We start from the raw sequence: 27,571 nt of genomic DNA on the forward strand, positions 1-27,571 counted from the left end.
AATTAAATGAATTAAATTATAATTTTATTATACCATAAAGCAGTTGTTCACAAAAGTATGTCTCACAATCTCCTAGGGGCTACAGAAGATGTTGCTGAGATTGCTAAAGATTTTATAAATTGAAAAAATATATATACACATAATTTTATAATTTCAGATTCTTGGAGATGTATAATGCTTTTGTTTTAGTAACAGCTCTCAATGACAAAATAATGTCTCATAAATATTGCAAAGAAGGTTGCAAATGTGTCACAAAATTTGAGAATCCCTTATGCTGGTTCAGGATACACGCTATTTTTTTAAATTCAAAATTGATTGAACTGTGACGAAGAAAATTCTTATTTTTATATTTTATCATGTATATAAAAAAAATTCATAAGCGAGTTGAACTTTCCGCCAACTGGATTCCGTCTTCTAAAAATGGATTATTGTTCATGATTGATAATCATGATCGAATTCCTCTGGAGCAATGATGAATAAAGCATTTGGCTTTTGTGAACATTTTCTCGATTCTGACTGGTATTCCTAAGATCGGGCATTCCAATCTTTTGTTAAAAAAAAATTAGAAAATCAGAAAAAAAATTAAAAATGGAAAACAAAAAAAAATACAAAATAGACAAACAAAATTAAAAAAAAAAATTTTATCACGGAAACTTTTCCATCACACTCATGAGACATGGTGAAAAATGCTGATTAAGTTGCACAGGATAAATTGTTTTGGTAGGACAAGGGATTTGGGGGTAAAATTTGGGGATGGAAATAAACAGAAAAAGGGGAGAAATCGTTTATATTTACACTTTTTTGTTCAAAACCATACTTTTCGAGTAAAACCAATAAGAACATCACTCTAAAATAGTTTTTTTTTAATTTAACTTCCACAACTTTGTTTTACTGAAAGAATACGTTTCAACTCGAGAAAATGTAAATTTGAATAATTTATCTTTTTTATTAGATCTTTTAAGAATTTTTAGTAGTTTCAAATTTTATTATTTTCACCCTCACCCCAAATCTCTTGAACAAATATAGAAGTATTCATCTTTTGGATTCTAAAAGCATTTTCCATCATGTTGAGTAGGTGTGCTCAAAAAAAGAATTTTTCCTTTCGGAATAACAAGGTATATTTTTTTCGGATAAGGTCATTGTCCAAAATCGCAGTGAGTGAAATTTTAACCTAAAAAAGAGGTGATAATTTGATATTAAAATCGTGAATATTGATATGAAAAACTCGTACAAACCCTAATAAGTATCTGAATTTTTAATATTTTTGATATTGGCCGTGCTCTGCTGGGTAGGTCTGGCTCCTTTTGGAGCCAGCAGGTAAGTCGGGACTCCATCGGACGTGTTGACTACACATTTATATACATAAATCATACCTTCAAAAAAGATCGAATTTCAAGGGAAAAATGCCGGTCCTTTAAAGTTAAGGAGGTTTATCTGATCTGGAATTGACAAACAAATATTCATTAAAAAAATTATATAAGCTTATTAATATGAAGAAAAAAACATTATGACCAGTTTGGATACCTAAGCGACAAGATAATTTTTCATGATTTAGTACCTACAGAGTCTTATGAGAGTGCAGATTTTTTTGGTATTTCCACTTAGAATGCGCAACAATTAACGAACAGTTTCCACAGCAACTTGTTTAAATAGGAAACTCTGATACCTAAGGAACCATATGCCAGCCCGCAGAAATCGATTAGGTACTTGTAAGGTACATAATTTATAATAATTCTCCTTCAAACTGCTGTCGTTCACTAACTTAACCTCCATTATGCGTGATAGCGGCAACGCCGCGGTTGTCGACGTAGCGTATTATTTGAAATTTGCAGGTATGACATATGATGTATATTTCAAGCTTAGGCATCCAAACAAACAGAATGATCGAACGCGAGCGAGCGAACGCTGAGCCTAGCGCGACAGCCAAGTGCAACGTTGCCAAATCTAAAGTCACTAGCTAATCTATACAGAAACTCTCATTTGACTTTAGACCCGATAAACCTCCTTAAGAGCAGTCCCAAGTAGGTAAAAAAGCTTCACTGCTCCCAATTTTACGATTCCTTTGCTTCATATTTACAGCTTCAGTTGTGTCTTTATCACTTTTTCCCTCAATATTTGATATTTCAGTTTCACTGTTTTCTTTAATTTCAGTAACTACGTCATTTGTAATGTTTTTTAGATGTTGGGACTTCCTTTTTCAGAACTTTTCTACGGTTGTGACTTGTTCAATCATAGCAACATCTTCAGAGAGCGTCGACATTTAGAGGAGGTGGGATATGAATGTCTTAGCACAGCGGTTCTTAACCTTTTGTTTATCGCGGACCTTCTTTCAATTTTTTTTTTGTTGCGAATCCCCAGTTACTTGCTTAGAATAAGTCCCAATGGGTTTGAAATATTAATTTTAAATTGTACACCAAATGTAAATTTTGGAAAGATAAACAATAAGTTACACTCCGGCATAAGAAAGTGCAAATTAGTTGTTAATAGTGATTAAATGTTCCTAAAAGCTTCGCGGATACCTTGGGAGGCAGGCGGACCACCAGGGGTCCGCGGACCATAGGTTAAGAACCACTAGCTCAGCATATTTTGGCTTAATATGAAGTAGAGATGGGCACTTTTCGAAAAAGTGTGTTACGGACATGTCGAGAAAAGTACTTTTGTCCTTGCATCTAATAAAGCACCAATGAGTGACGTCATGTTTTCACAGGTCACTGCTTGAGGGTACACAAAGCAAAATATTACTTTTATTCCAATGAATATGTCAATATATTTTACTTATTACCTACGTTTACACTTTTTTATAAACTGGTTTCTAATTTTCCCCGGACAGCCAATACACTTATTTAAATGTTTTTCCATCCTATTGGAAATCTTAAAAGTTGTTTTTGAGCAGAAGTTACATTTATAATGATTTTTACTCAATTCAAAAAAATAACCAAACTGTTGATTTTGGCGTCATACTTCATTTATAAACTATTTGTGTATTAATTATTAACAGGGTTCATAGTTCAAAAGTAATAAAGAATTCCCTGACTTTTCCAGGTTTTCCCTGACAAAAAAAAATCCAGGTCATTTGTAGTTCATTTTTACATACTAATTGGTGTTTATGCATTAAATTTTTTCTCGACTGGACTCCATAATCTTTTTTACACCCTAACAACCTCTTATAAAGGTTTCAAAACCACAAATAGTTTTCTCTTTCAAGAACCCAGGGCCGTCTTTCTCAAAATTTCCAGTTGCAAACATCAAATTCTCTGACTTTCATGAATATTTTTAAAATTCCCTGACTATTCCCTGTTTTTTATGAAGAATAACAAATTCCCTGACTTTTCCCGGTTTTTCCGGCCACTACGAACCCTGCGCGTACAACTTTTCAATCTTGAAAAGTGTCCTCAGGATATGTCCACTTTTCACGTGTCCGACGGACATGTTCAGCTGACATGTCCGCGATACATCACTAATATGAAGTTTCAGTTTTTAGAATTTTCTGTGTGTATATTTATCAATTAAATACATTTTGATTATAAATGATGAAATGAAATGAAAACCTTTGTAGAATAATAACTCATTTATTTGTTGTTAATTTAACAACATACAAAAACAATACAATTAATGCAGAATGAGATAAATTTTTCAAAATCTTCATAAACAGTGGACTTAAGCAATACATTTTTATATATTTTATTACACAGATTGTCTAAATATGAATTAACGCACAAATAACAGATTTTCTATAAAATGGAGTTAACTTGAAACTCAAATTACTTTTTGTTGTAAAGAAATTTGTAATTTGCCGCTCTTGAACAAGCGGCATCGTAAATTACAAATTTCTTTACACCAAAAAGTAATGCGTGTTGCAAACTAACTCCATTTTATAGAAAATCTACGTTAAAATGGGGGAAAGTCTGTTATTTGTACATTAATTCATATTTAGACAAACTGTGTAATAAAATCTATAAAAATGTATTGCTGGTTGCCTATTTGCTATAGAGCCCTCTTGAAAGGCTGTTGCAACAAATTTATGAAAAATATTTACAGAATAATTACAATTTTGGGGAAAAGTGAACCCCTTCTCGAAATATTAAAAATATATTGTAAATGGTACTTTTATACTGCTATTCTGTATTCTTCAACATTTACAATTTTTTTTAGTAAATGTAAGCAACATATATTGCAAGAAGTATTAGTCATAGAAAAGCAAACATTTTTTTAAACGTTACGTATATATCTTGTCATATGTTTTTATCACTAGATTTATAGAACTGTGAGAAAATTACAGAACAGCACTATTATTTACATAAATAAACAGTGTTATGAAATAGTTTTGTGAAAAAATCTGAAAAAATTATTAAATATTATAAAAAAGAATATGAAATTTTTGCATGAAAGTGCGATGAGTCAAAAACAAAATAAAATTTTAAATTAATTCAACCAGTTACTTTTGTATACTTTGAAATGTTACATTATTTTTGAAGAGACATGCATCAGCAAATTTGTTGGAGGTGCAGGTCTAAACATAATCAAAAAAATCTCCACCACTTCCAGATACCTATAAAATACCTATTTTATACCGAGTGTCCCATTTTAATTGATACACGTAAATATCTCGTCAAGAAAAGCCACCAATCGAAAAATGACCTACAGTAAAAGTTGTTCAGTTCATGGGGGGAAACCAGATGCTTACCTAGGATTTGACCTTGACCTCACCTTAAAGGTCAATTGAAGGTCAGTTTCGGAATTATAAAGAGAACCCCCTATTTTTGACCTTGGAAATGTGATCACAACTTTGACCTTGAGGTCAAGGTCACGAGTTTAAATGATTAGTCACCCTTAAAGCAGCCTCGGAATAAGATGTTCACCTCCAGAATCGATGGGATTTACATCAAGGTACTCAATCAAGATTCGTCCTTGACCTCCACTTTGTCAAGGTCAGTTGAAGGTCAACTATAAAAATCGACCTTCATGTCTACAAATGTTGCGAAAGATGTTCGGGATTGAATTTGAAGGTTCACTTTCTTTTCTTTTCGGACAGGACGTGTATTACCTAGATCAAATCTTGGGAAAACGGTAAATTTGTATCCAATTACGCTGCAAAGTAAGGGATCAAATAAAAAGTTCATTTGAAGATCAGGTGAAGATTTAAATCCAGAATACTAACGTAATTCAATGGCTCACAAATAATACTGTGATATTATTTCTTCTCAATTTTTCACCGTCAGTCAGTTTTACTTTGTAATGTACTCAGATATCTCTTTTTTCAATTCTCAAGCGAAGTTATACCTTCGTTGAGTAACAAGATATTTTTATCTCCCCTCACTCATTTGTAGCATTATTTTTTCCTGCAATTGTTATAGTCGACCTTCAAATGACCTTGACAAAGTGGAGGTCAAGGACGAATCGAAGGTCGTGATTGAGTACCTTGATGTAAATGCCATCTATTCTGAAGATCAAACATCTTCTTCCCAGGCTGCTTCAAGGGCGACAAATCATTTAATCTCGTTATGACCTCAAGGTCAAAGTTGTCATCACATCCGGATGTAAAATTTTCTGTTGAATCCATTTCCAAGGTTAAAAATAGGGGGTGCCATTTAAAATTCCGAAGTTGACCTTCAATTGATCTTCAAGATGAGGTCAAGGTCAAATCGAACGAAATATTTACGTGTATCAATTAAAATGAGACACCTGGTATAAATCGATCTTAAAAGTGGTGATTTTTAGAAGAAAAAAATATTTTTTTAAATCAGCACACTTAGTGTTTTATTTTCCTAGACAAATCCCGAAAAAAAATTGTCTATTTCTTTTTTAGAAAAATAAAAATTCGATAATATTTCGTATAGGCATAATTTTTATTAAAAACAAAACATGATTTATATTTATAAAATAAACTACGATATCAACATATTTTAGAGCTTACGCTCATTGAAAAAAAGAGTACTCTCACGTAACACATAAGTCTCAGAAATAGTTATAAACATTAAACCACCCTAAGAGCAGTCTCCAATGGATAAAAACAGAACCGCATTATTGCACCCCATTCAAATCCTTACAAGCGTTCCATTTCTGCATTTTATATACAGGCAATGCTCTCACCAAGGAACTTTATCCTTTAAGATTCTTAACACACTTTTAATACCTACACTATTCCGAAGTGTCACCATTGACAAGTCCAAATTTATTCCTAACTAGCTTATCTATTTCTTCAGATCTTTGGAGGCAAACTTTGATCTTGAACATCTTCATCAGGCCAGGTGAAGAATGAAGATCATTCATGGTCAATGACGTCATTTCTTCATTTCTCTCATCGCTAATATTCTTCGTATTCACATCTTCAGTTGTATCACAATTTTTTTCAGTATTGGATGGTTCAGCTTCACTTTTCTTCTCTTCACTTTCAGTAACTGTGTCGTTTACAATATTTTCTTTAGATGTTTGGTCTCCATTCTTTTCAGGACTATCTTCAATCATAGTAACGTCTTCGAAATGCTTTATGGCAGTTAGAGGAGGAGGTGTGGGTGGCGGTATAGGGTCGTCGGGTATTGTTATACATTCCGAGGGAACGTTTTGTAATGCAGATAGCGATTTCACTCTGAGGAACACTTTTGGTTTCTCCTCGCTGCCGCCACTACTACTAGTACTTGGAATCGGTTGTAAAGTGGTGGTGGGAACTATAGGAAGAGAATTTTTCTTTGAAGAAACTGGTGAATTTAACAAGGATACTGATGGTGTGAGGTTGTTCGTTGCTATGAGACTGTTTGATGTAACAAGTGGTGGGGGTACAGGCGAAGTCGTAGGACTTACAAAAATTACGTCGTCGTCTTGAGCCGACGTCGAAGGCAGTGGTCGTGGCTGAGGTGGTTTCGGTGGAAATCTGATATTTTTGATACCTAGAAAATGTTAATGTTTTAGAATTGCTGGTCTTGCTGCAATCTGAAAGTGTTACTCTCAATTTTTCCTTTGAATTTTTTCCACACAAAATAAATTTATCTATGTTTTCAAATATTAATTACTGTTGTTGTTGTACTACCAAATAATTCTTTGCACTTTAGTAGTAACTTATCACCATCAATTTTTTTTTTTAATAAAAATGTGGACATCCCCCCCCCCCTAGTTTGCACGTCATGGGTTATAAGCTGGATCAACTAATAACCTCAAATAATCATGTTCCTGGTAGTAACTTATCGTCCAAAACTTATCCCTCTCCTTTAAAGCAGTTAAAAGTTATTGGCAAAAACTCATTTATTTAAAGTCATCTTCAAAACGCGTCTACCTCCCGTACAGTGGATTTGCGGACCATGTTTATATGAAATTTTTGTCTTAATTTGAGTCGATAAATCTACCCGCAAAGGGAAGTACCACTATTTCCGAACACCCTGTATAAATAATAAAATTATAACTCAATAATATCACACTTTTTCTCGTTTGAAATATTCATTGTCTTTGGCAATTGAAACAACTTTTAAGAAAGGAAAGTAACTGTCAAATAATGCTACAGTAACCAAAGTGTTGTTAGTAAACATTTCGATTGTTTTCACAGCTATCAACGAGCAACTGAAATGTTAAGAACAGCTGCAGTTCTCCCATTTTTCAAAAGAACAATACCAAATATTATATCGTTGGAAAGCATAAAACAGACATTTTTTTCTAGCTCACAGCCAACTATGGTCTACATTAAAAAAATTTATATACTTGAAAACGAAAGTATACACGAACAATTTGATCACACTGTCATATTAACACTAAAAAAAACCTGAAACTTTGTAATTTAAATTTTTTTTTGTAAAATAAATAGCAACGGGGCTACACGCATCTGAAGGAATTGGCCAAATTCGGATTTTTCCAAATATCTAGTCAGCCACGACGTTTTTTTCAAAAAATAAAAATAACATTTAATAAGGATCATAAAAGTGCACATCTTTCCTAATGTAAGCTTTTTTGTATCTTTGTTACTTTCCCAGATCCCTACACTAAACATCGCAAAAAACTCACCCTGTATAGTATAGAATCAAGGAAAATTATTTCCAAAACCAACTAAATTTACAACTTACTTTCAAAACCGGTCAAATCCAAACAATTTTTGCAAAAATCTCCCCTATAATTTTCAATATCTTTTTGAATTTACATACATTGTAATGATTGAATTTTTTATTATTTTATGGTACAAAAATTTTTGTTGACAGTTCGTGCATCATCATGTACTAATTCGTTTTGTCTTGAGGTAAAAAATGACTAGATGGATTTAGCCACTTTTGGAAATAGACAACTAAGTTGCGCATGACAAGAGCCTTAAAGCATAGTGTATTGTGTCTCTAGACACTCGAATCACAATGTTGTAATTTTTAAATAAGGGGCATTTCACGTAAAGCTGGCAGCGAAAAAAAGTGACGTTCTGAAAGTTGTTCATATTCGACTTAATTGTACTTCTAGTAGGTATGAATGTGAACACAAATTTTTTTTGTATGACGTTTATTTGTCTAAAGAATTGTCATAATTGAAATTCGTATTATTCGGAAATAGTTTTTCGAATTAAACTAATTTATTTTATAATATTAAATATGGCAACTTATATAGAAAATTTACTGTTCTTTTTAATTATAAAATGATACTGGAAAAAAAAATCAGAATTTCAGTAACTTCGACCGATGTTTTTTATTTTTCTTATTTTAAAATATAGCCTAAAGTACATTTATAATACACCAGGAGTTTTAAAATGCCACATTTAATATTATAAAATATTACGACAATTCTTTTAGCAAATAAATATCATACAAAAAAAATTGTGTGTTCACATTCATACCTACTAGAAGTACAATTAAGTCGAATATGAACAAATTTCAGAACTTCACTTTTTTTTTGCTGTCCGCTTCACGTAAATGCCCTATAAGCCAATTAGTGTCTAATTTTCGAAGAACACATCTTTATACACTCATATTCATTACATCTGACATGTTAATCCTTTCCGGATATGTCTGCGAATAGCGTACTTTTTTAAATACTTAATTCAGAAGAGACTTAAAATCTACGTCATAAAACATACCTGCTATGAACTCGGTCCTCAAGTTCTTCCTTATTTGGATCAAGGAATTGATGGAAGTGCTCAGTATTTCCTGCAGCTTGTTGTGGACGACCGCCAAAGCCTCGACACTACTCGCCGTCGCCTGAGCCCTGTTCAGCTGCGTTAACGTATAGGAAAGATTGGAATTTACGCGGGCAGCGGCACGAACAGTTTTTTCGAACCACTCGTGTTTCATGGTGGGGCTAGTGCTGGTACCTGGCCGTATTTGTCTCTGCTGGAACGGCTGGGCCCTTACCGAGCTGGAAACAAACGTTTGGGCGGGTTGCCTTGGAGTGGTGGCACGTATGCCGCTCGGCATGATTTTGATGTAGCCTGGGCTGGAAGTCTGAAGGCGTATTCCTACAATGAAACAAAGAAACTTGTATGTCACTTCATGATTATTTACTATTTTTGCTTATTTAAAAGGTTAGAGAATTTTATAAGTTGATAAGAAAAATATTTGTTGTAGAGCAGCGGTATTCAAACTGTGTTCCGTGCAACCCTGGGGTTCCCCACGACTTTTCTGGAGGTTCTGCGACTTAGTCAAAAATTCAAAATTTTGAAATTAACAATATCGATACTACAAATTTCAAAAAAATTTATACTCTTACTTAAAACTTATTATTTTTATAAGTACACGCGTATAAGTTACTATAAGAGCTTAACAAGATGTATGTAGCAACAAAAACAAAGTATCGCGATACGCTTAATGCAGAATTTGAAATGCAATTGCAACTTACGACAATAGCACCTGATTTCAACACAATTATGTAAAATATTCAAGCATTCTCTTTACTCTTTTTTTTAATTATCCAATAAATATTTACTTTAAAATTTAGACTTAGTTCAATTTTTACTTAGTGGAATATTTATTTTGTTAATCCTAGTATTTATAAAAATATTATATAATTAGTAAAAAATGTGTTCAAAAATTTTTTTAGGTGTGGGGATTCCTCAAAAAAATCGAAATGTTGGCCGGGTTCAGCAAGTCTTAAAATTTTGGAGACCGCTGGTGTAGAGAATAGTTTGAAAAATAAAAATAACTGGACAAACTATAAACGTACAGGGCGTTTTTTAAATAAAATTTTGGCCATATCTTTCCAAAAAAACAAAGTAATGCAAAAAATTTGGTAGTTTGGTTTTTTGGACTGTTAAATACATCAATGTTATTAGTTTCGGATAATTGCTATAAATTGCTAACTACGACCTATTTCAATGACATTTTATACCACATTTTTTTTGAGGTTAAATTTTTTACAGTGAATGTATATTATACAACATTCCATTTTACCCAAGAAAAGACACTCTTGTTAATATTGCCAGAAAAGCATTGTTTTTGAAAAAAACGCAACTGACTGCGTCTAAGTTCCTTAGATGAAATTAACTGATTTGGATTAAATTACACAGGCCGACAATTTTCAAAATCAGAAACCGGATCTAGTGTACCCGAAGGATTTTTGTGTGCTGATTATGAATCCGAGCTCAGAACTGGCCCATCACCCTAGGTTCTCGAGATATTCTAACCTAAAAGTGCAAAAATCGCGTTTTTTCGCTATATTCTGGATCAAATCACGTGAATTAATTTTTTTCTAAAATCGCGTTAAACCATTTCAAAGTACCACTCTTTCTCTTCTAAGCGCACTTCGATTTTTTTGAAATTTTTTTTATTTCCATAGAGATATGATAGATTGAAGTTTAGTACTTCAGTGATTTCGTTACAACATGGAAATAAACAAAATTTATCAAAAAACGAGATATAAAGTACTTATATGTTCTTTCAGTCGCTGAATTTGAAAATACCGGCAGACCCGCCCCATAACCTCAATATTTCAAGATTTTCTAACCTTAAATTGCGAAAACACTACTATATGAAGCAGATACTTATAGTAGGATCGTATACGATGCAAAGTAGAGCAAAAAATTGTCGGCCTTTTATCAAAGATAAATTGTGTCATCATTTTTAGGAGGCGTAAGATAAATCATTTCAAATTTAAAATGAAATTCAATGTAAAATCTGAAATACCGCTGCATACGCACTGTGTTCTGGTAGTAGCTGTAGTCGCCCAGGTGCATCGAGTGTACGAACTGGTCGGTTATACGTCAAATACTAACCTGGCGAGCTTTGCCGTCAATTAGGGAGCGCTTCCAAAAAAGAAGTAAACAACAGTGGCGCGTACAGAGGTAAAATGTAGTACATATGTGGAATTTAGGAAACAAATTGGATTTATAATAAATTACATTTAAAATAAATAGTTTATGAGAATAAAGGAATTTTTGTAGCAACAAGGGTGCCAGACCTGAACTGATCCCCTCGTCCCTTCATAATGTATAAAGAAATTATTCAATTTGTAAAACCCTTAAAGGCGTACTTCATTGGTTCCCTTGACAGGCAATGATTTATTACTTTGCATCGAATATGATTGTACTATACATATACACGCTGTTATATTCGCATGCTAAGCTCATAACAAGTTCATCATAATGCGCTATAATCTACGACATGTTAACCTAAATGCGCAATAACCAGCAAGAATTAAACCCACGGCAGGTTAACCTCGAGAGCTAAACACGCGACAGGTAAATCTAAGTAAGCTATAACCTGCGATGCTAAACTCACAACAGGTAAACCTAAATGCGCAATAACCAGCGAGGGCTAAAACTACGATAGGTTAACCTAAATGCGCAGAACCCGCTAGAGGTTAACCTTAGTGCGCTGTTTAGCCCTCGCTGGTTATTGGGCATTTAGGTTTACCTGTCGTGGGTTTAGCGTCGCAGGTTATAGCGTACTTAGGTTTACCTGACGTGGGTTTAGCGCCTGGTTATTGCGCATTAACGTTTACCTGTCGTGGGTTTAGCCCTTGTTGGTTATGGCGCATTTAGCTTTACCTGTCGAGGGCTTAGCCCTCGCGGGTTATTGCGCATTTAGGTTTACCTGTCGTGGGTTTCGCGTCGCAGGTTATGGCGTATATACGTGTATACATAAGTATCTGCTTCATATAGTAGTGTTTTCGCAATTTTAGGTTAGAAAATCTTGAAATATTGAAGTTATGGAACAGGTCCGCCGGTGTTTTCAAATTCAGCAACTCAAGAAACATATAAGTACTCTATACCTGGTTTTTGGATAAATTTTGTTTATTTCAACGTTGTAACGAAATCGCTGAAATACTAAACATCATATATCTCTATGGAAAAAAAAGATTTTCAAAAATATCAAAGTGCGCTTAGAAGGGTAAGACGCTAAGAGTGGTACTTTTAGATGACTTAACGCGATTTTAGAAAAAAAATAATAATTCACGTTGTAATCTGACACTGAATATGCGAAAAACCGCGATTTTTGCACTTTTAGGTTAGAATATCTCGAGAACCTAGGGTTCAGAATCAGCGCATCCTTTGGGTACACTAGATCCGGTCTCTGGTTCTGGAATTTCGTAAAATTTTGTCAGCCTGTGTTATCTTGGTATAATTTTGCTTCTTTAAAAAATTATGTCGGTATTATTTAAAATGAAATAGAAAAACATTTTTTTTTTTAATACCAATAACTTTTTAGGGATGCAAAAATATACAAAAGTAACAACCTAAATAGGTTTAATTTCATCGAGCATTTTAAACGATTTTAACAAAAACAGTTGCAATATGAAATTTTACATTATAGTATACAACATAACCTACAAAGAACCTAATCTCAAAAAAGATATATCATAAAATTTCACTGAGAAAGGTAGTACCACACCTTCAGCAGATGATGAAAAATTTAAAACAATAAGGTATTTAGCACCCTCAAAGACTTACCTGTATAAATTGTTTGCATTCTATTGTTTTTTAAAAAATATATAGCAAAACTTGATTTTAGAAAATTATTTTTGACGCTTTGTTAATTATGAAATTATTTTTGCATAACCAAAAATTTCGCATCGATAAAGAACAGACAAAGAAAAATACACACTATATGACTTCACTTAGTAAACGTTCCAAAAATTATTTTCGTTTTTGAAATTACAATTGACCTTTCATTTTAAATGAATTTGACAGCTTATATTTCATTTGTTTATGTCTCCATAGCTGGAGATATTATGGAGGTATTATTGTGTTATTATTACTACTTCTCTCAACTTTTGTAGTCTATGAGGTTTTAAATTATTATTATTATTTAAAACATAATAGTTGTGTGTTTGCCCACTCTATTTATTTGCGTGCGGTAATCTTACTTGTCGCACGCGAATTGCCAATAAAACACGCAAATATGTGGTACTCATCGGAGCTTCGCACTGGACTCTAAGATTTTATTGCATTTGTAATAAAAAATAATATGTGCAATTCGTGCGATTGTCTATTGCCCACTTGAGCGGATGAGCGCACTCACTTTGTTCGTGTGCTCAACTCCGCTCTCGTGGGCAATATACAACTTACCACACTTATTGCACAATATACTATTGTTTCCCACTTTTTTATGTAATCTCTGTGTTCATCTATTCTAATATTGACCGAATTTTGATCAATATTTCGCAAAATTTTTGAAAAAACTATATTATCTGAAAAAGTGTTTTAATGTTACTTAAATTTGTTGCTTTTTTGTTTACATTTATAGCATACCTTGTGAATGCTATGTTAACTTCTACAGGGTGTCCCACTAAGGTCGGCGAGGTACGATATTAGAGAAAGTATACGTCCTAGAGCTTTGTGAAAAAAATTTTGATTGATAAATCGGCCGAAAAAAATTGCTGGAAATAGTTTTCAAATTCGTAGCTCGACCGCTAGGAGGCGCAATCTACATATCAAAATATAGAGCTGAATTTTTCTCAGAAATGTTTACTATTCAGGTATATTAACACGTTCGCTACCAAGCGTCTCATATATGAGCCACGACAATTTTTCAGGTAGACCACCGTCTCATATATGAGCCAGCAATCGTGTGTAAGTAAATATCCATTTAAAGTGCAACGGTCTGAAACGGCGGAGTACGATTTTAACACGATCTATAGAAATGCCCGTCTCATATATGGGACACATGGTCTGTGTGTAGCTTGCGTTGCTGGAGATATATTGTCATCAACAAGTGTTGTTTTGTATTTTGTTTTTTATGACTATGGTAGTCTCAGATCTTTTGAAAGTAGAGATAAGTACGTGCCATTACTTCACCCACAAATAAAATGCCAAAAGAAAAGAACCATTACCCTAAGAAAACTGAGAAGATCTGTTCTTCAAAAAAAAAAAAAAGATAAGTCAAAAAAAGAAAAGTCAAACTTTTTTTGTCTGTGATGAGATTGTAATTACAAAAATGGACAGACTGTTGGACTATGTGTAGACCCCTGCTTCAAAGAATACCATGAAGGCTAACTCTACTTTCCTTCTGAAATATTATCTTTTCATTTTTCTTTTTTTTACATAGAAATTCTAAGTGGCCATTCCTTATTTATGTAATGAATTGGAAATATATTGTTTAGTTTTTTTTCACTTTGTTTACCTCTAAAAGTGCTGAAAAACAAATACTTCACTCAAAATTGTTGCACTCTTTTAGGTCTCATATATGAGCCACTGGTCCATTTAGCAATTGTTTCCATTATAGACCAGTGTCACATATGTGAGCCGGATCAAAATATCCCAAAGGAACCCCATATTAATATTTTATACATATACATATCAATAAAAACTTCAATTTTAGTTACATTCATGTAAAAATGTATGCTTGGTCTCTGAGGTTGAAATTCAAATATTCCCTTGGTAGCCAACGTGTTAAATAGCACAAATATGGATAGCCGGATTCATTGCGCATAACTTTTGATATTGACATTTTGTTCTATCTCTCAAGAGAAAGGGTAGGGGAAGCCTCTAATGTTTAATCAGAAAAACGCATTTTTTGAAGAATTGACTTATCAAAAGCCCAAAGTGTTATACCTCGTTGGAAAGGTCTTTTCATGCTTTATCTCGTGTTGGTATGTAGATTGCTCCCCCTAGCGGCCGAGCTACGAACTTGAAAAGTATATCCAGCGATTTCTCTTGGCTGATTTATTCATCAAAATTTTTTTTTCCGAAGTTCTAGAGCCTATACTTTCCTTAATATCGTACCTCGCCGACCTTAATGAGACACCCTGTATATATTACAAGAGATGAACATGGAGATTATATAAAAGGCTGGAAAATCAGAAATAAAAAATTACAAATACCCTTGAGGAAAGATTTAAATAATTCAACAAAGTTTCAAATTTTGGAAAAAGAAAACACTGATAAGCGCACCAAACGACTGAGTTCGAGAGCTGCCGGTGTAGATAAGACTATTTATTTGATTTAAAAAATGTTAATTTCAGGTTAGCATTCTTGGAAACGCATATTCCTACCTCTTAAAGAACTATCCCCCACTTAAACACCCTGTATAGATACTCGAGCATATGCAGATAAAAAAATAATGTAAAGTAATTATGTAACATACTACTTCAAAGAAGTAACTCTCATAAAGATTTTGTAATTTATTCTAAGAATCTTACCTGTTGAAATGCCCGGCTGCAGCGTTGGTCTCACTTGAGAAAGTGTGGACACCCTAGGCCTGAACGTCGTGTTCCCCACCTTAAATATACCACCAGGTGAAGCAGTCTGCGTAACCTGAACAACTCCCGCATTAAGATTTGGATCTGACGGTTTGGGCAATATAGGTACGACTTTAGCCGATGGGGAAGCTTTTATTTCGGGAGATACATTATTCGTTTTTGAGGTATCGACTAGATCCATTACTGGGTCGTAATCTGGATCAACCCACTTTTTCCTCTTCTTTTTCGGTTGCTCGGGCATATTCGGATCCACATATTTCTTCTTTTGGGCCAGGCAGCATTGTGTGTAATCGGTTGTCATGAATGATGTGGCATTCTCCAGTGTCGCTGCCCGACTAAAATTAAAAGCTGGTTGAAGGCAGTTTTCGAGAAAGTGCGAAAAGTATAGCCAATGAGGAACAATCGTCTTATACTCACGAAATTTCTCGTCTCACGTATTCCATAAATTCTGCACAATGGACCCGCAGCTGTGTTAGTTGGATTGGATTGCATCGGAAGCAGTACCAGTCATCACTGTCTCTAATTTCAGTTAGTTTTTTCCGGCCAAAATTGATGCGAATGCATTTCTAAAATAAATGTTAATGCATCACTTCAGTAATTTAGGAAGTAACCTTCTTGTTAAGATTTGTAAAATAAAATATAAGATTTCCAACAAATAATATGTAACTTTTCCTTCAAAATTTCCTTATACAGGGTGTCGGGCTTAAATGTAATACAAGCCTGTAACCTTATTTTTTGGCCGATTTCAAAAATTTTCATTTTGGAATGTGGGCTAAAAAAATTCTATCTAACCGTGATATTGCAGTTTTTATTAATGCATTTCACGGTCAACTAGGATGTGTTTTCTTGAAATCAAAACAGCTGATTAGTATCAGCGATTTGTTTTTTCAAAAAACAGATTAGGTATTGATACATCTTCAGGCGAGCACTCCATGATGTCGCGAAATGTAATAACAAGTTTGTAACTTGTAACAAGCTTGTAACTTTATTTTTTGGCCGATTTTAAAAATTTTTTTATGGAATGTAAGATAAAAAAACTATCTAACTGTAATACTGCTGTTTTTTATTAATGCAATACACGGTTAACTAGTACTCGTCTGAAGATGTATCGAATTTGATGAAACTTGGTGACAAGACATTTCAAGGGATGCTGAATGAGAATACGTAATCTGTTTTTGGGAAAAAATAGCTAATACCGATTAGCTGTTTTGACGTTAAAAAAACGCGTCCTAGTTGGCCATGAATTGCATTAATAAAAACAGCAGCATTACAGTTAGATATTTGTTTATCCTACATTTAAAAAAAAATTAAATCGGTCAAAAAATAAAGCAGCTACAGGCTTGTATCACATTTAAGCGCTACACCCTGTATATATTTTTTTGGTCCTTCGACTCATATGTTCATTTCCCCGTGTATGTACAAATACAGGGTGTCCCAATTGCATAAACAAAAGTCTACCTGTTATAGAACATCAAAAAATAAAAAAGGTTTCTATAACTATGTGACTGGAGGTGCTTAAATTGTGAAATATAAGATGAAATTTCTTTTAGAGGTTTACATTCCCAGAAAAAATAAGTGCTGGTAAAATCATTAGAAGTAAAAAAATTAATTTTAGGAATTATTTTACTAATGAAATAATCAGATTAGTTCTCCTTTAAGAAGCTAATTTGAGTTTAGCAAATGTTTTTTTCTAATATCTTTTTTATTTGCTTTTGTTGTTTGTTTTTAGTTATTGAAGTTAGTTATTTTGTTTCTTGTTCTTTACTTGCGAACAACTAGAATTTGTTATTTTAAATTATATATTATATTTACCTTTTGTTAATTTATGCATGAGTTCCATTAATTTTGAATTTAAGTGCATCCCTATCCATAATATATATTTTATTAAAATGTTATTTTCATAGTCATTAAGGTTTATTCCAGAAAAATATGTGTATGTATTTGGAATATTATTTTAGTATTTCATCAAGTTTGTCTTAAATTTGTATTTTTTTCAATGTTTCAATTTTTTTCCAATTTTTCAAATTTCCTGTTTATGAAAAAAACTTTTTTTTTCATGGGTTTAGGTAAAAACATCCCATCTTTGTTGGTTATATTTTTTTGTTTATTTAATACTACAACTTTAAAATTTTGACCTTTTTACAGAGAAACTGTCCAACTATTTAATTGTTGATGGGAAATATTAATAAAAAAAGTAAAAGCAAATTTTTGTGTAAAAAAAGTTCAATCTTCAAATTTCGGCCTCAAAAAAAAGATAAAAAATCACACCAAGAAAGATTGGGCAACATTTTACCTAAACTCGTGACCCACGTTTATCAAAATTGTTTTTGCTATTTTGAACAATCTGGCACGTTCCCATATGCAAATATACAAGGGTGTTGTTAAACATCATGATAAACTTAAATGCAAGACAGGTAATGATTATTTTATGCAAAAAGGTTTCTGATGTCCATGATTCTGAAAATGCTTTGCAAAAAAAGTTACAGGGTGATAAATGTGTTCTGTCAAAAATACATTTTTTGAAATAAGTCTACAATGGCTGATCGGATCCAAGAAATCTTTATACTATTGATTGCAATAATTATAAATCATTAGAATATTGATTGTAATAATTTGAAGGTACAGTCATTATTCAGCCAATGAGTGGAGGAGATGGTAACTGAGGTTTTTTTCATCCTAGAAAATTTTCCGCAGCATTGTGGTATACAGTATATGTACAAAAAGATGACCTAGGCCTACTTTGATATTCTGCTTGATGTTAAATTTTTCTCAAACTAGGTAAGGGACATCAACTCAATAACTTTTTTATCATGTCATACAGAAAGGGGACTTTATGAGAAGAAATTTGAAATCTAGCAGACATTAAAGTAAGTCTAAGACATTGAAAATTTGCATAAATACTTAAGCTTTCTGAGAACCTGGCACTTTATTTGCCAATACAAGGAGATTTTTTCAAAATTTCCAATGGCTTTGTAGATTTTACAGATTTAAAATCATGGCAGATTTTGTTTCACGATCCAGCAGGACTGAATCCCTAACGGGGGGCACACTCTATTTACCACAAAAAAAAAAACAAAAACAAAAAATGACCAACAATTTCCACATAATGGAATTAAAAAACTAAAGAGCAAACATCAAAATACGCCTAAGATATTGAAAATTTGCATAAATACTCAGTTTTCTGATGAAATGGCGTTTTATTGGTGAATACAAAGAGTTTTTTCTAAATCTCCTTGGCTTACTGGATTTTACAAACAAGCAAGGTTGAATCCTAGAAGGCCATATATTTCATCACCATTTTTTGTCACTCTAATTACAACAAAAATAAAAAAAATGGCAACATAACATCAATTTCAACACAATGGATTTAAAAAAATATACATATCTTACCTTACAAAAAACCATTTCACAGGCAGAGCAACACATGACCTGCCCACCCTGTCCACACCAACGGCAATAAAGTTCGCTTCCGTCTTCGTCTTTCTCAAATTCCCCGCTAGTATAAAAGTGGTAGCAATCTTTGCAAATCAGCACTTTTAACAGGGGGTGTACGAATCGATTGCCTTGGCCATCTAATGCACTGCCCAGATGAACATTGCAGGCAGTACAATGGATTTTTGTGAACTGTATAGGATTTTCTAAAAATATAACACATCAAGTAAAATAGAAATTGGTTTTCGGTGATTATTTCACTTACTTTCTCCATAATTGTCTTGCCGCATTTGGTGCTCCTCAGGTGTTAAATTAAAAGTCACTGTAAAAACATAAATTATTAAAGAATATAAACAGATCATGTTGTTTACCTTCAGCTCCCGTCATTTCGTCCACATAGGTTGAATACACAGGATCATAGAGCAGTGGGCTCTTATTACCATCTGAGGGAACATTATCTGGGAAACATTTCAATAAAAAAAAAAACATTCTTTACTCAATAAATAAAAATACCTGTGGTGGTTATGACTGGTGCTTCATCAACTTCCATTGCAATATCAGGACATAGCAGGGAGGGATCAAAGTCATCATCCATGTCTATTTCTTCATTTCCTTGAAATAAATTTACATTAATTAAAAAAAAAATTGTATGAAAAATTTTTTACAAACCATTTTCACTTTCTACTTCTTTATCTTCAGTGCCATCATCTTTCTTCTCCTTCGTCAAAGTTTCTTTTAATAATGGAAAAATTTCACTAGGAGTCTTTTCTAAGTTCTTTTCCTCTGTAGCTGTTTCTTTCTCTTCTGGTGCTTCATCAGGTTCACTGCTTTTATCTTTGTCATTTTCCTCCGCAATCTCTTTAACGGGATCTTCAGTTTTTTCATTAACAGAATTTAATTCATTATTACTGTCTTTATTGCCTTCCTCATTTGTTTCAAGTGGATCAACGGCTTCACTTTTGTCTTCACTAGTTTTCGGACTGTTTGTTGTATCCACATTTTCTTCACGTTCCTGTGAATCATTTTTCGTATAAATAGTGTCAGTATCCGACACATTTTCTATGCTTTCATCATGTTCCTTATTTGGTGAATCATGTTTCTCTTCATCATTTTTTAAGGAACTCTCTTCATCACTTAAATGATTTTTTTCCTCTTCTTCCTCATAATTGGTACTTGAGACATTAGGGCTATTTATACTTTTACTAACAGTGTTACTAATTTCATTTTCATCTTCTAAATTGCTACCACTATCTATTTTATTCTCACTACTAGAAACAGTCTCATCACAATTCTCCTCAGTATCTACAATATTAAAGTTAAATTTATATCAAATTTATAAATATCATTATACTTGCCTTTCTTGCATGAAGAACTCACTGGTTCTGCAGAAATATCTAAAAATACATGACAAATAATTAATTTGTTAGTAAATACCAAACAACAAACATAACCTATATTGCTAAATAATAGAATTATTTATGTAAATATACCTGACTCTGCCTCGTTAATATCATTATTGTGCAATGAATTTGAGTTGTCATCTAAAAATGATTAATAAAGATTATTTATAAAATATACAGGGCTGCATTTTCAAATATTACCATGATTTTGAATGTTAAGATTAACATCATCTAAAATATGTTTATCTTGAGGTTGCTCATAGCTGCTTAAAGTTTCTATAATAAAAAAAAAATAGATATATTTAGTTTATTTAACATTATACATCATTTGAAAAAATTACCTGTTTCCATTTTATATGTTGAGGTTATCTTTCTCACCACCTATAAATTTATGGTAAGTTTACATTTCACAAGTGACAATAGACCTGTCACTTCACATTAGAAAATTCACAATAATTTATATTACACAGTACTTCCCTAGATTTTTAGCATTACCCGACATTAACTTCACGATATAAAAACAAATTTCAAGAAAATTGCATAGAGTTCATTAATTCAATGTACAGGTTCGTAACACTGCATTTCATAAAGACAGGCGCAGGGAGCAACGGTGATGTGGTAACAAAATTCTAGAAATGGCGGGATAAGCAGCGTTTTAGTAGTTGTTTTCGGTTTCGGAAACAAGTATCGACTAAAATGCTCCCAAACAATATTCCGCACGTATGTCGTAGACCTGTTCGTCGTTCTCCATCATTAGTGCGATGTGACGTAACATACTATAAAAGTGACGTCACAGATCAGTCACAAAGATGTCGCTACTGCAGAAACAAAATGGCGGTATGACAATTTGATTGGCAGGAATATTAATTTTGAAAATTATAATTAATTTAAAAAGGTTAATATTTATGTATGATATTTATAATTACCTTTATTGTTAAAATGGTTATAAACAACAATGACCTCAAATAATCGATTTTTAATTACAGCTGTCAAAAATATTTTGACAGTTTTTGAAATTTTTAATATTTTGACTTTTCATTTAAGAATTCAATAACAACTGTAATTTTGTACCGAGTTTTGGTTCTAGTTAAGTGTTTGACCTTCTCTCAACTTTTAGCACACGTTCAATTCATTACAAATGTCAAAACATCAAATAACAGTTTTCTTTAAAATAATTTTGATCTGTGTATTTTGATTCAGTGGCGCAGCCATAAGGAAGCCGAAGAACTTTAAAGAACTTTTTTTAAGACAATTTTCACTTCACTTCAGCTCCCCCAAACTTAATTACTGATGAATTTTTTATAATTTAAAATAGATAATTGTATGTGCTTTACTTATCAAATTATAAGTTCTATCCCCCTGATTGCGGTCCTGATTACACAGAAAAAATAATATGAAATTTTTGAGTACTAATCTTGTATCTAAACAAAACTTCACTCATTATATGAATAATCATTAAAAATTTTGAATAGATGTGAATTTACTTTTTATTTTTAATGTCTTTTTAATCGGACTAAGCGCAGTAGTTTGTAGAGAAATGTGAAACATTATTAAAGGAACGGTCCTGTATTTTTCAAAATTGAAAATTAAAACTACAAACACCTTTCAGGTTAACCCTTAAAGCCAAATTAAATGGATATTCAGGTTTTAAATATTTTAAATAACCATTGCCAGAGAAAAAATAAAAAAGGGATAAATTTCAAATTGTAAGATTTTGCTGTAATGTTTAAAAAATTGAAAAAATCAAAATTTAACAGAAAATGAATATATGTGACAGTAATTTTCGTTTCGAATAAAAAATCATCTTTTCTGATTGTTGTATATTTTTTTCAAATTGATTTGAAATCCACATCAAAAAGTTATCACTGTCTGCTTTAGAGATTGTCCTGATGGGATCGGATCTCCCATCTTAATAGTATATTTTAAAGAATCATATTATTTTCGATACCCTGTATTATTTTCTTTTGCAAAGTCTTATAAAAAAGAAAGATTCTCCTTTTTTTTCTTGATGCTCTAGAACATTAGACTTTCTCTTAAATTGTTTCTACGACTCCCACCAATTTAAAAATCTCAAATATCTTGTCAGTTGTGAGTGTTATTTATAGACCTTTTATTTACATTTTTCTAGTAAACTGCATTTTGATGGATCAAATCTTTTGAATCGCAATGATGATAAAGCGTAATATAAAAATATGTACATATTTTTGCTTCAACATTACAGATTTCAGTATTTTTAGAAATTAGATATTAATTTCTAAAGGTATAGTTCCTTGGATTATTTAGGTTCAAAGAAAAAGCCATACCAATGGTCCAAAGCCATTGATTTCAAGTTCAGCAAAATACTATTCAACTCTTTTGTAATTTTAATCACTCCATGTTGCAAATGGTTTGCTATATCTCTAGTTTCACTGTTTTTTTGGCTAACATATTTTTTGAGCAGTTTTTAATTTTTGCTAGTGTACCAATTAATCCAGAAGAGTTTGGGGTATTATCAAATCCTTGACAAAATTTTGCGCCAGAGATAACAGATAAATAGAAGAGACTAATTTTGACATAAAAAAATTTGATATTCTATGTAGTAAGAGCTTGGTTACAGCCATATGAATATATATTTACCTATTTACTCATATTGCCATTTACTATAAGCACATCAATCGGGCCGAATTCCAGGAAAGGTATAAACTTCTTTAATTGCCTACCACTTTTCATTTTTTTACATACTGAGAGAAATGTTAGTTTTAATATGTTAATTGGTAGTTGGAAAATGTACAAAATATAACACTTGTGAAAGAAAATAAGGATAAGTTCTTTTAATGTTCATAAATGATTTTTTAATTAATGCATAAAAGAAATCGTATGGTAGGTACTTCATTGCCCGTGCCTCTGATGATTTATTGACAAATCAGTTATTGGTTTAGTTAATCAGTAGGTATATATTTTGAAACAGTATAAACAGGCATGCTTCATAGTTTAGGAGTACCCATATACTTTGTTTCTAAAAATAAATAAATCTCCTTCTTCAATTTGGAAAAAAATATAGAAATGGCCTACCAAGCAAGACATTCTTAATCCTTCTAACAGGAGTTCAGAAAACCACGCATCACCAGCACACATTTCATATTTCATCTCTCTCTAATCCAGTGGTTCGTATCGTGTCGAGAAACCTTGAGCGGCTTTTGAAGTGAGCAAACCTCGACATACGCGTAGTCTACTTTGGATTGTTGCCAGGCGGTGGAAATAAATATAGAGTCGTCTCAGCCGACCGGTGCCACGTCCCATTGCTCGCTTCGTGTCGGCGTTTCGTTCCCAATATAATCAACTCGTCCGTCAAGGTTAGCCTGTGACGACATCGAGCGGCCTGCGCGCGCAGCGTCTAGAGAGTCGAGCGCTCGTTACTTTTCGTCACCGTACTGATGAGTCATCGCTGCAGAGGTTCGTTTAGCTGCGCGGTTGACGATTTTTAGATTATTTAAGAAAATTGAAAAATGACAATTGCAGTAAATGGAATATACCTTCAGAGAACTTATGCTTCTTTAAGCAGATGAAGTTGGTTGATGATGTTGACTGATTATTTGAACAACGTTTCGGTTTTTAAACTAGAAAACATCATCAGGGATTTCTGGCGGGAAATTTGAAATTCCCTTAAATTTTAAATGAATTATGTGTTGTCTGTTGAAACAGACTAATAAGTATGCGATCGGAGAGCTTTTTTGAACGAGACGTCCTTACGTTCTTACGTAGAAAAATATTCTTATTTTTTTAATATGGAAGCTTTACAAAAGTTGTAAAATGTTAAGATCTTATTCAACACGTTTACTTATAGAACAGACACAAAGTTTTCTATAAATTTTTTCAAACATTTGATTTTTATGTTGGGAAGCATTGTCATACATCTTTAGCGGGAAGTTTGAAATATTTTTTACTTCTTAGTATATCTCCTTGAAATTATGTGAGTTTCGAAGTCTGTCTATTCACAAAAGTATATTTTTGTTAGCAACAATATTCAACTTATTTTTTACAAAACTGTATTTTGTAAATGTTAAAATCTCAGTTTACTTATTCTTTCAAAAACAAATAAAATCCATTCAAACTATGTATTTCATATAAAAAATGGTGTGTAGGAATAGATTGGATGCAGGGGGGATCAATTGGTACCATTATTATCCATTCCTCTGGTTGCGCTTCTATTTCTTTTAATAAGAATTGGTCAAAAGTTTGATGGTATAATCTTATAAACAGGTGCAAAATTTCAACTCACCGTGTTAGAAAGCAAAGGAGTTATGAATAAAGATCGTTTTTAAAATCTTATTTGTATCACCCTGTATTTCGAAAACGTGGCATCCAAATTAAAAACGACATACCTTATGAAAGTTCCATACTATATGGATAGAAATTTTAATTGTGAATATTTTTTCTCACGCATTACGCATTATAATATAATTAGGATATTTTTGTATTCTTATATTATGTATATTTTAATATTTACATTTTTAATTGATCTCAAACCGAAGAACATATTTTTACTTTATATTGGTTTATTTGCACCTTTCTTTTGTGGTAGATAAATTACGAATAACGAAATATGATGCATTTTCCATGCATTTCTATTTTTTTGTTTTACTACGAAGTACAGTTTTAGTTATTTCATAAGGCAAAAAAATTTTCTCAATTTTTCACCTCAGTTCTGAATTTTTAGCAACTTTGTTCTGAAAACAAGAAATTAAAAGTTGGCAATCCTAACAGTAGGACGAAAAAGGTTTTAATTTATATACAGGGTGTCCGGAAAGGTCATGAAAAAAATGAAGGGGTATACAGGGGAGGTCAAAATAGATGTAGTACTTCATATACAATTTTTTCCTATTATTATGGAATTATTAGCCTTCAAAGGAAGAAGTTTGAAAAACAAATTCCAATTTCTAAGTTGTTACCATAGTAATGTTAAATTTCAAGTTTAAACTGATATTCAATATGCCTGGATTATACAGGAGCAGACGAACTTATCCATTTAAATTTATACATCTTTGACAGCGTTGCCAAATTTGGCATTTTTCTTTCATAGTTCGATTCCTCTCTCACTTTGCTTAAAAAAAGGTATACCGTATATCAGTTGATATCTTGTACCGTTTTTGAGAAAATCGAATATTATTAACAGACCTTTATTGTATCAAAAATGCGATATTAACATTTTTGTAAAAATGTTGGTGAATCTTTGAAGGTGATTAACTCCACAACGAAACCCGATAGGAAAAAAAATATATGAAGTACTACATCTATTTTGACCTCCTCTGTATACCCCTTCATTTTTGACATGACTTTTCTGGACGCCCTGTATTTATCTACACAATACTGGGTGTAACGTAAAGGTTGGGAATAAATTAAAGGGTGGATTTTTTTGGTTTAAAAAATATATTTTTCTCATATGAAGTTATGCTCTACGAGTTTTCCTTTCCAAGTTACAGGGTGCTAAAAAGTATCAAAAAATTTAGTTTTTCTCCAATAACTTTCGAACATTATAAGATAATGGAATGAAATTTTAGCCTTAGCTTAATTTGATAATCCACTAGTAACAGGAAAGAAATTGACTTTGTTCTCAGTGGCGTGCGTACGAATTGTACCGTAAGGTTTTTCGAAGAAAATTGTGGTACGCCACTGGTAAAAACATTTTTATATTATTTTTTATGATTCACTTTTTTTTAAACAAAATTACCCTCTTACGTTTTATTTCTAGCTCTTGTAATTTTTCCGTAAATAAAACTTTTGTAAATACCATTTTTTCCCACTGCTAACATAGGAAATTAAAAATAACAAAAAGTATGCTTTGAAGTGCATGCATGAAGTATGCTTTGACTCAGCCACCTAACATGGTCAAATAGGCATTGAAAAAAGATTTTTGCATTGAAAATGATACTAAAAACCTAAATTTTTGAAATTTTTGAAATTTTTTAGCGCCCCGTAGCTTGGAAAAGAAAACTCGTAGAGCATAATTTTATATAACAAATATTTATTTTTTAAAACAAAAATTCCACCTTTTAATTTATTCCCAACCTTTAAGTTACACCCTGTATACACAAGGTTATAATTTGATCCCCCACGTCGACACAGTATGTAATAGAGGAAATATTTTTAAAAATCCGTATTTCATATGTTTTCGTAGTGTTTCTCCTTTTATTTAGGGAGGGCTGCGTGTTACTGATGATACCATCGCTTTTTCAAGATACCGCTTGTACCCCTTTGTAAATTCATTATTGGTTTCTTGATAGATTAGACAAAGAAAAAATCTCGTATTAATCAATTAAAATATTTATTGGGAACATAAAAAACATATTTTAAATAAATTAACAAGTCCACATTTAACATTATTCTTACTAGTGTGGTTCCTTCATAAGTGCCATTTGTAACAAGGGTATGACTGCTATCGAAGATAAGTCAGCGAGGACAGCCTCGACGTTTTGGAGGGTGCTGACTTTCATTAAATTATCTTTTCGAAAAATGACGATCACCACAGCCAAAAGGGGTATGATTTCTAACGAATCGTATGCAAGGATTAGGTCCCATAGTGTCAGAAGCTGCTCGGGCGGCAAATGGCCGCTAAAGCCTCGCATCATCCATTTTATAACCACCCTCAACCTGAAAGTAAATTTAAATTCCCTAAAGCAAAGTTATTCTAATTGTAATAACGAGTGATGTGGTAGCTCGCAAAAGTAACGTTATTGCCGTTGTAACCGGGTTTGAGTCGAACACAATATAGATTTCTCAGTCAGTGTTTATTAGTTTCGGAAGATTACAAGAAGTCTACTTTTCTGCCAATAACAAAAGAATGAACTTTTAAATCTGGTATATTACATTATTATATTCATCAATGCTCATTTTTTTGTACTATTTATACTTGTATGTATAATATTGTATCGTTTATGTTCGTTACTTATACAGGGTGTCTCATAATTAGCTGCCAACCCTGAACAGGCCGATTCTATGATCAAAACTAAGTAAAAAAGTTCATATGAACATGGGTCCGGAAATGCTTCCTAAGGGCACAGGGACCCATTGTAGAGGGAGTAATGGAAATAATTTTTTTGCAATATCTCTCAATCGCGTTGTGATAAATGAATGAAATTTGGTATACACAGCTAAATTTTGATGAGCAATTT

General features: G+C 32.5%; 2 protein-coding genes and 1 long non-coding RNA gene across 3 annotated transcripts in view; all 3 read right to left on the reverse strand.

Annotated features, from left to right (window-relative positions):
* Positions 1–5,155: 5,155 nt before the first annotated feature.
* On the reverse strand, positions 5,156–20,457 carry LOC108917831 (formin-like protein 7). The gene is made up of 10 exons (XM_018724596.1): positions 20,379–20,457; positions 19,693–20,325; positions 19,537–19,635; positions 19,395–19,481; positions 19,289–19,345; positions 18,982–19,229; positions 16,009–16,157; positions 15,532–15,926; positions 9,035–9,412; positions 5,156–6,884 (listed from the first exon to the last, which is right to left on the reverse strand). Exons 3-10 carry the CDS (start codon positions 19,616–19,618, stop codon positions 6,139–6,141), a joined length of 2,142 nt encoding a protein of 713 aa, XP_018580112.1. The 5' UTR covers positions 19,619–19,635; positions 19,693–20,325; positions 20,379–20,457; the 3' UTR covers positions 5,156–6,138.
* Positions 20,458–20,510: 53 nt separating this feature from the next.
* On the reverse strand, positions 20,511–21,041 carry LOC108917451. Its single transcript, XR_001964801.1, has 3 exons — positions 20,765–21,041; positions 20,625–20,699; positions 20,511–20,564 (listed from the first exon to the last, which is right to left on the reverse strand). It is a non-coding gene; the product is annotated as an uncharacterized LOC108917451 (long non-coding RNA).
* A 5,747-nt stretch (positions 21,042–26,788) lies between these two features.
* Positions 26,789–27,571, reverse strand: part of LOC108917064 (TBC1 domain family member 19) — a 13,096-nt gene continuing 12,313 nt past the window's right edge. The window contains exon 9 of the mRNA XM_018723498.1: positions 26,789–27,050. Within this exon, the coding sequence (XP_018579014.1) occupies positions 26,789–27,050 (262 nt within the window). The remainder of the gene's footprint in view (positions 27,051–27,571) is intronic.

This window comes from Anoplophora glabripennis, unplaced genomic scaffold (genome assembly GCF_000390285.2).
Source record: "Anoplophora glabripennis isolate ALB-LARVAE unplaced genomic scaffold, Agla_2.0 scaffold3, whole genome shotgun sequence".
Classification (NCBI taxonomy): Eukaryota; Metazoa; Arthropoda; class Insecta; order Coleoptera; family Cerambycidae; genus Anoplophora; species Anoplophora glabripennis.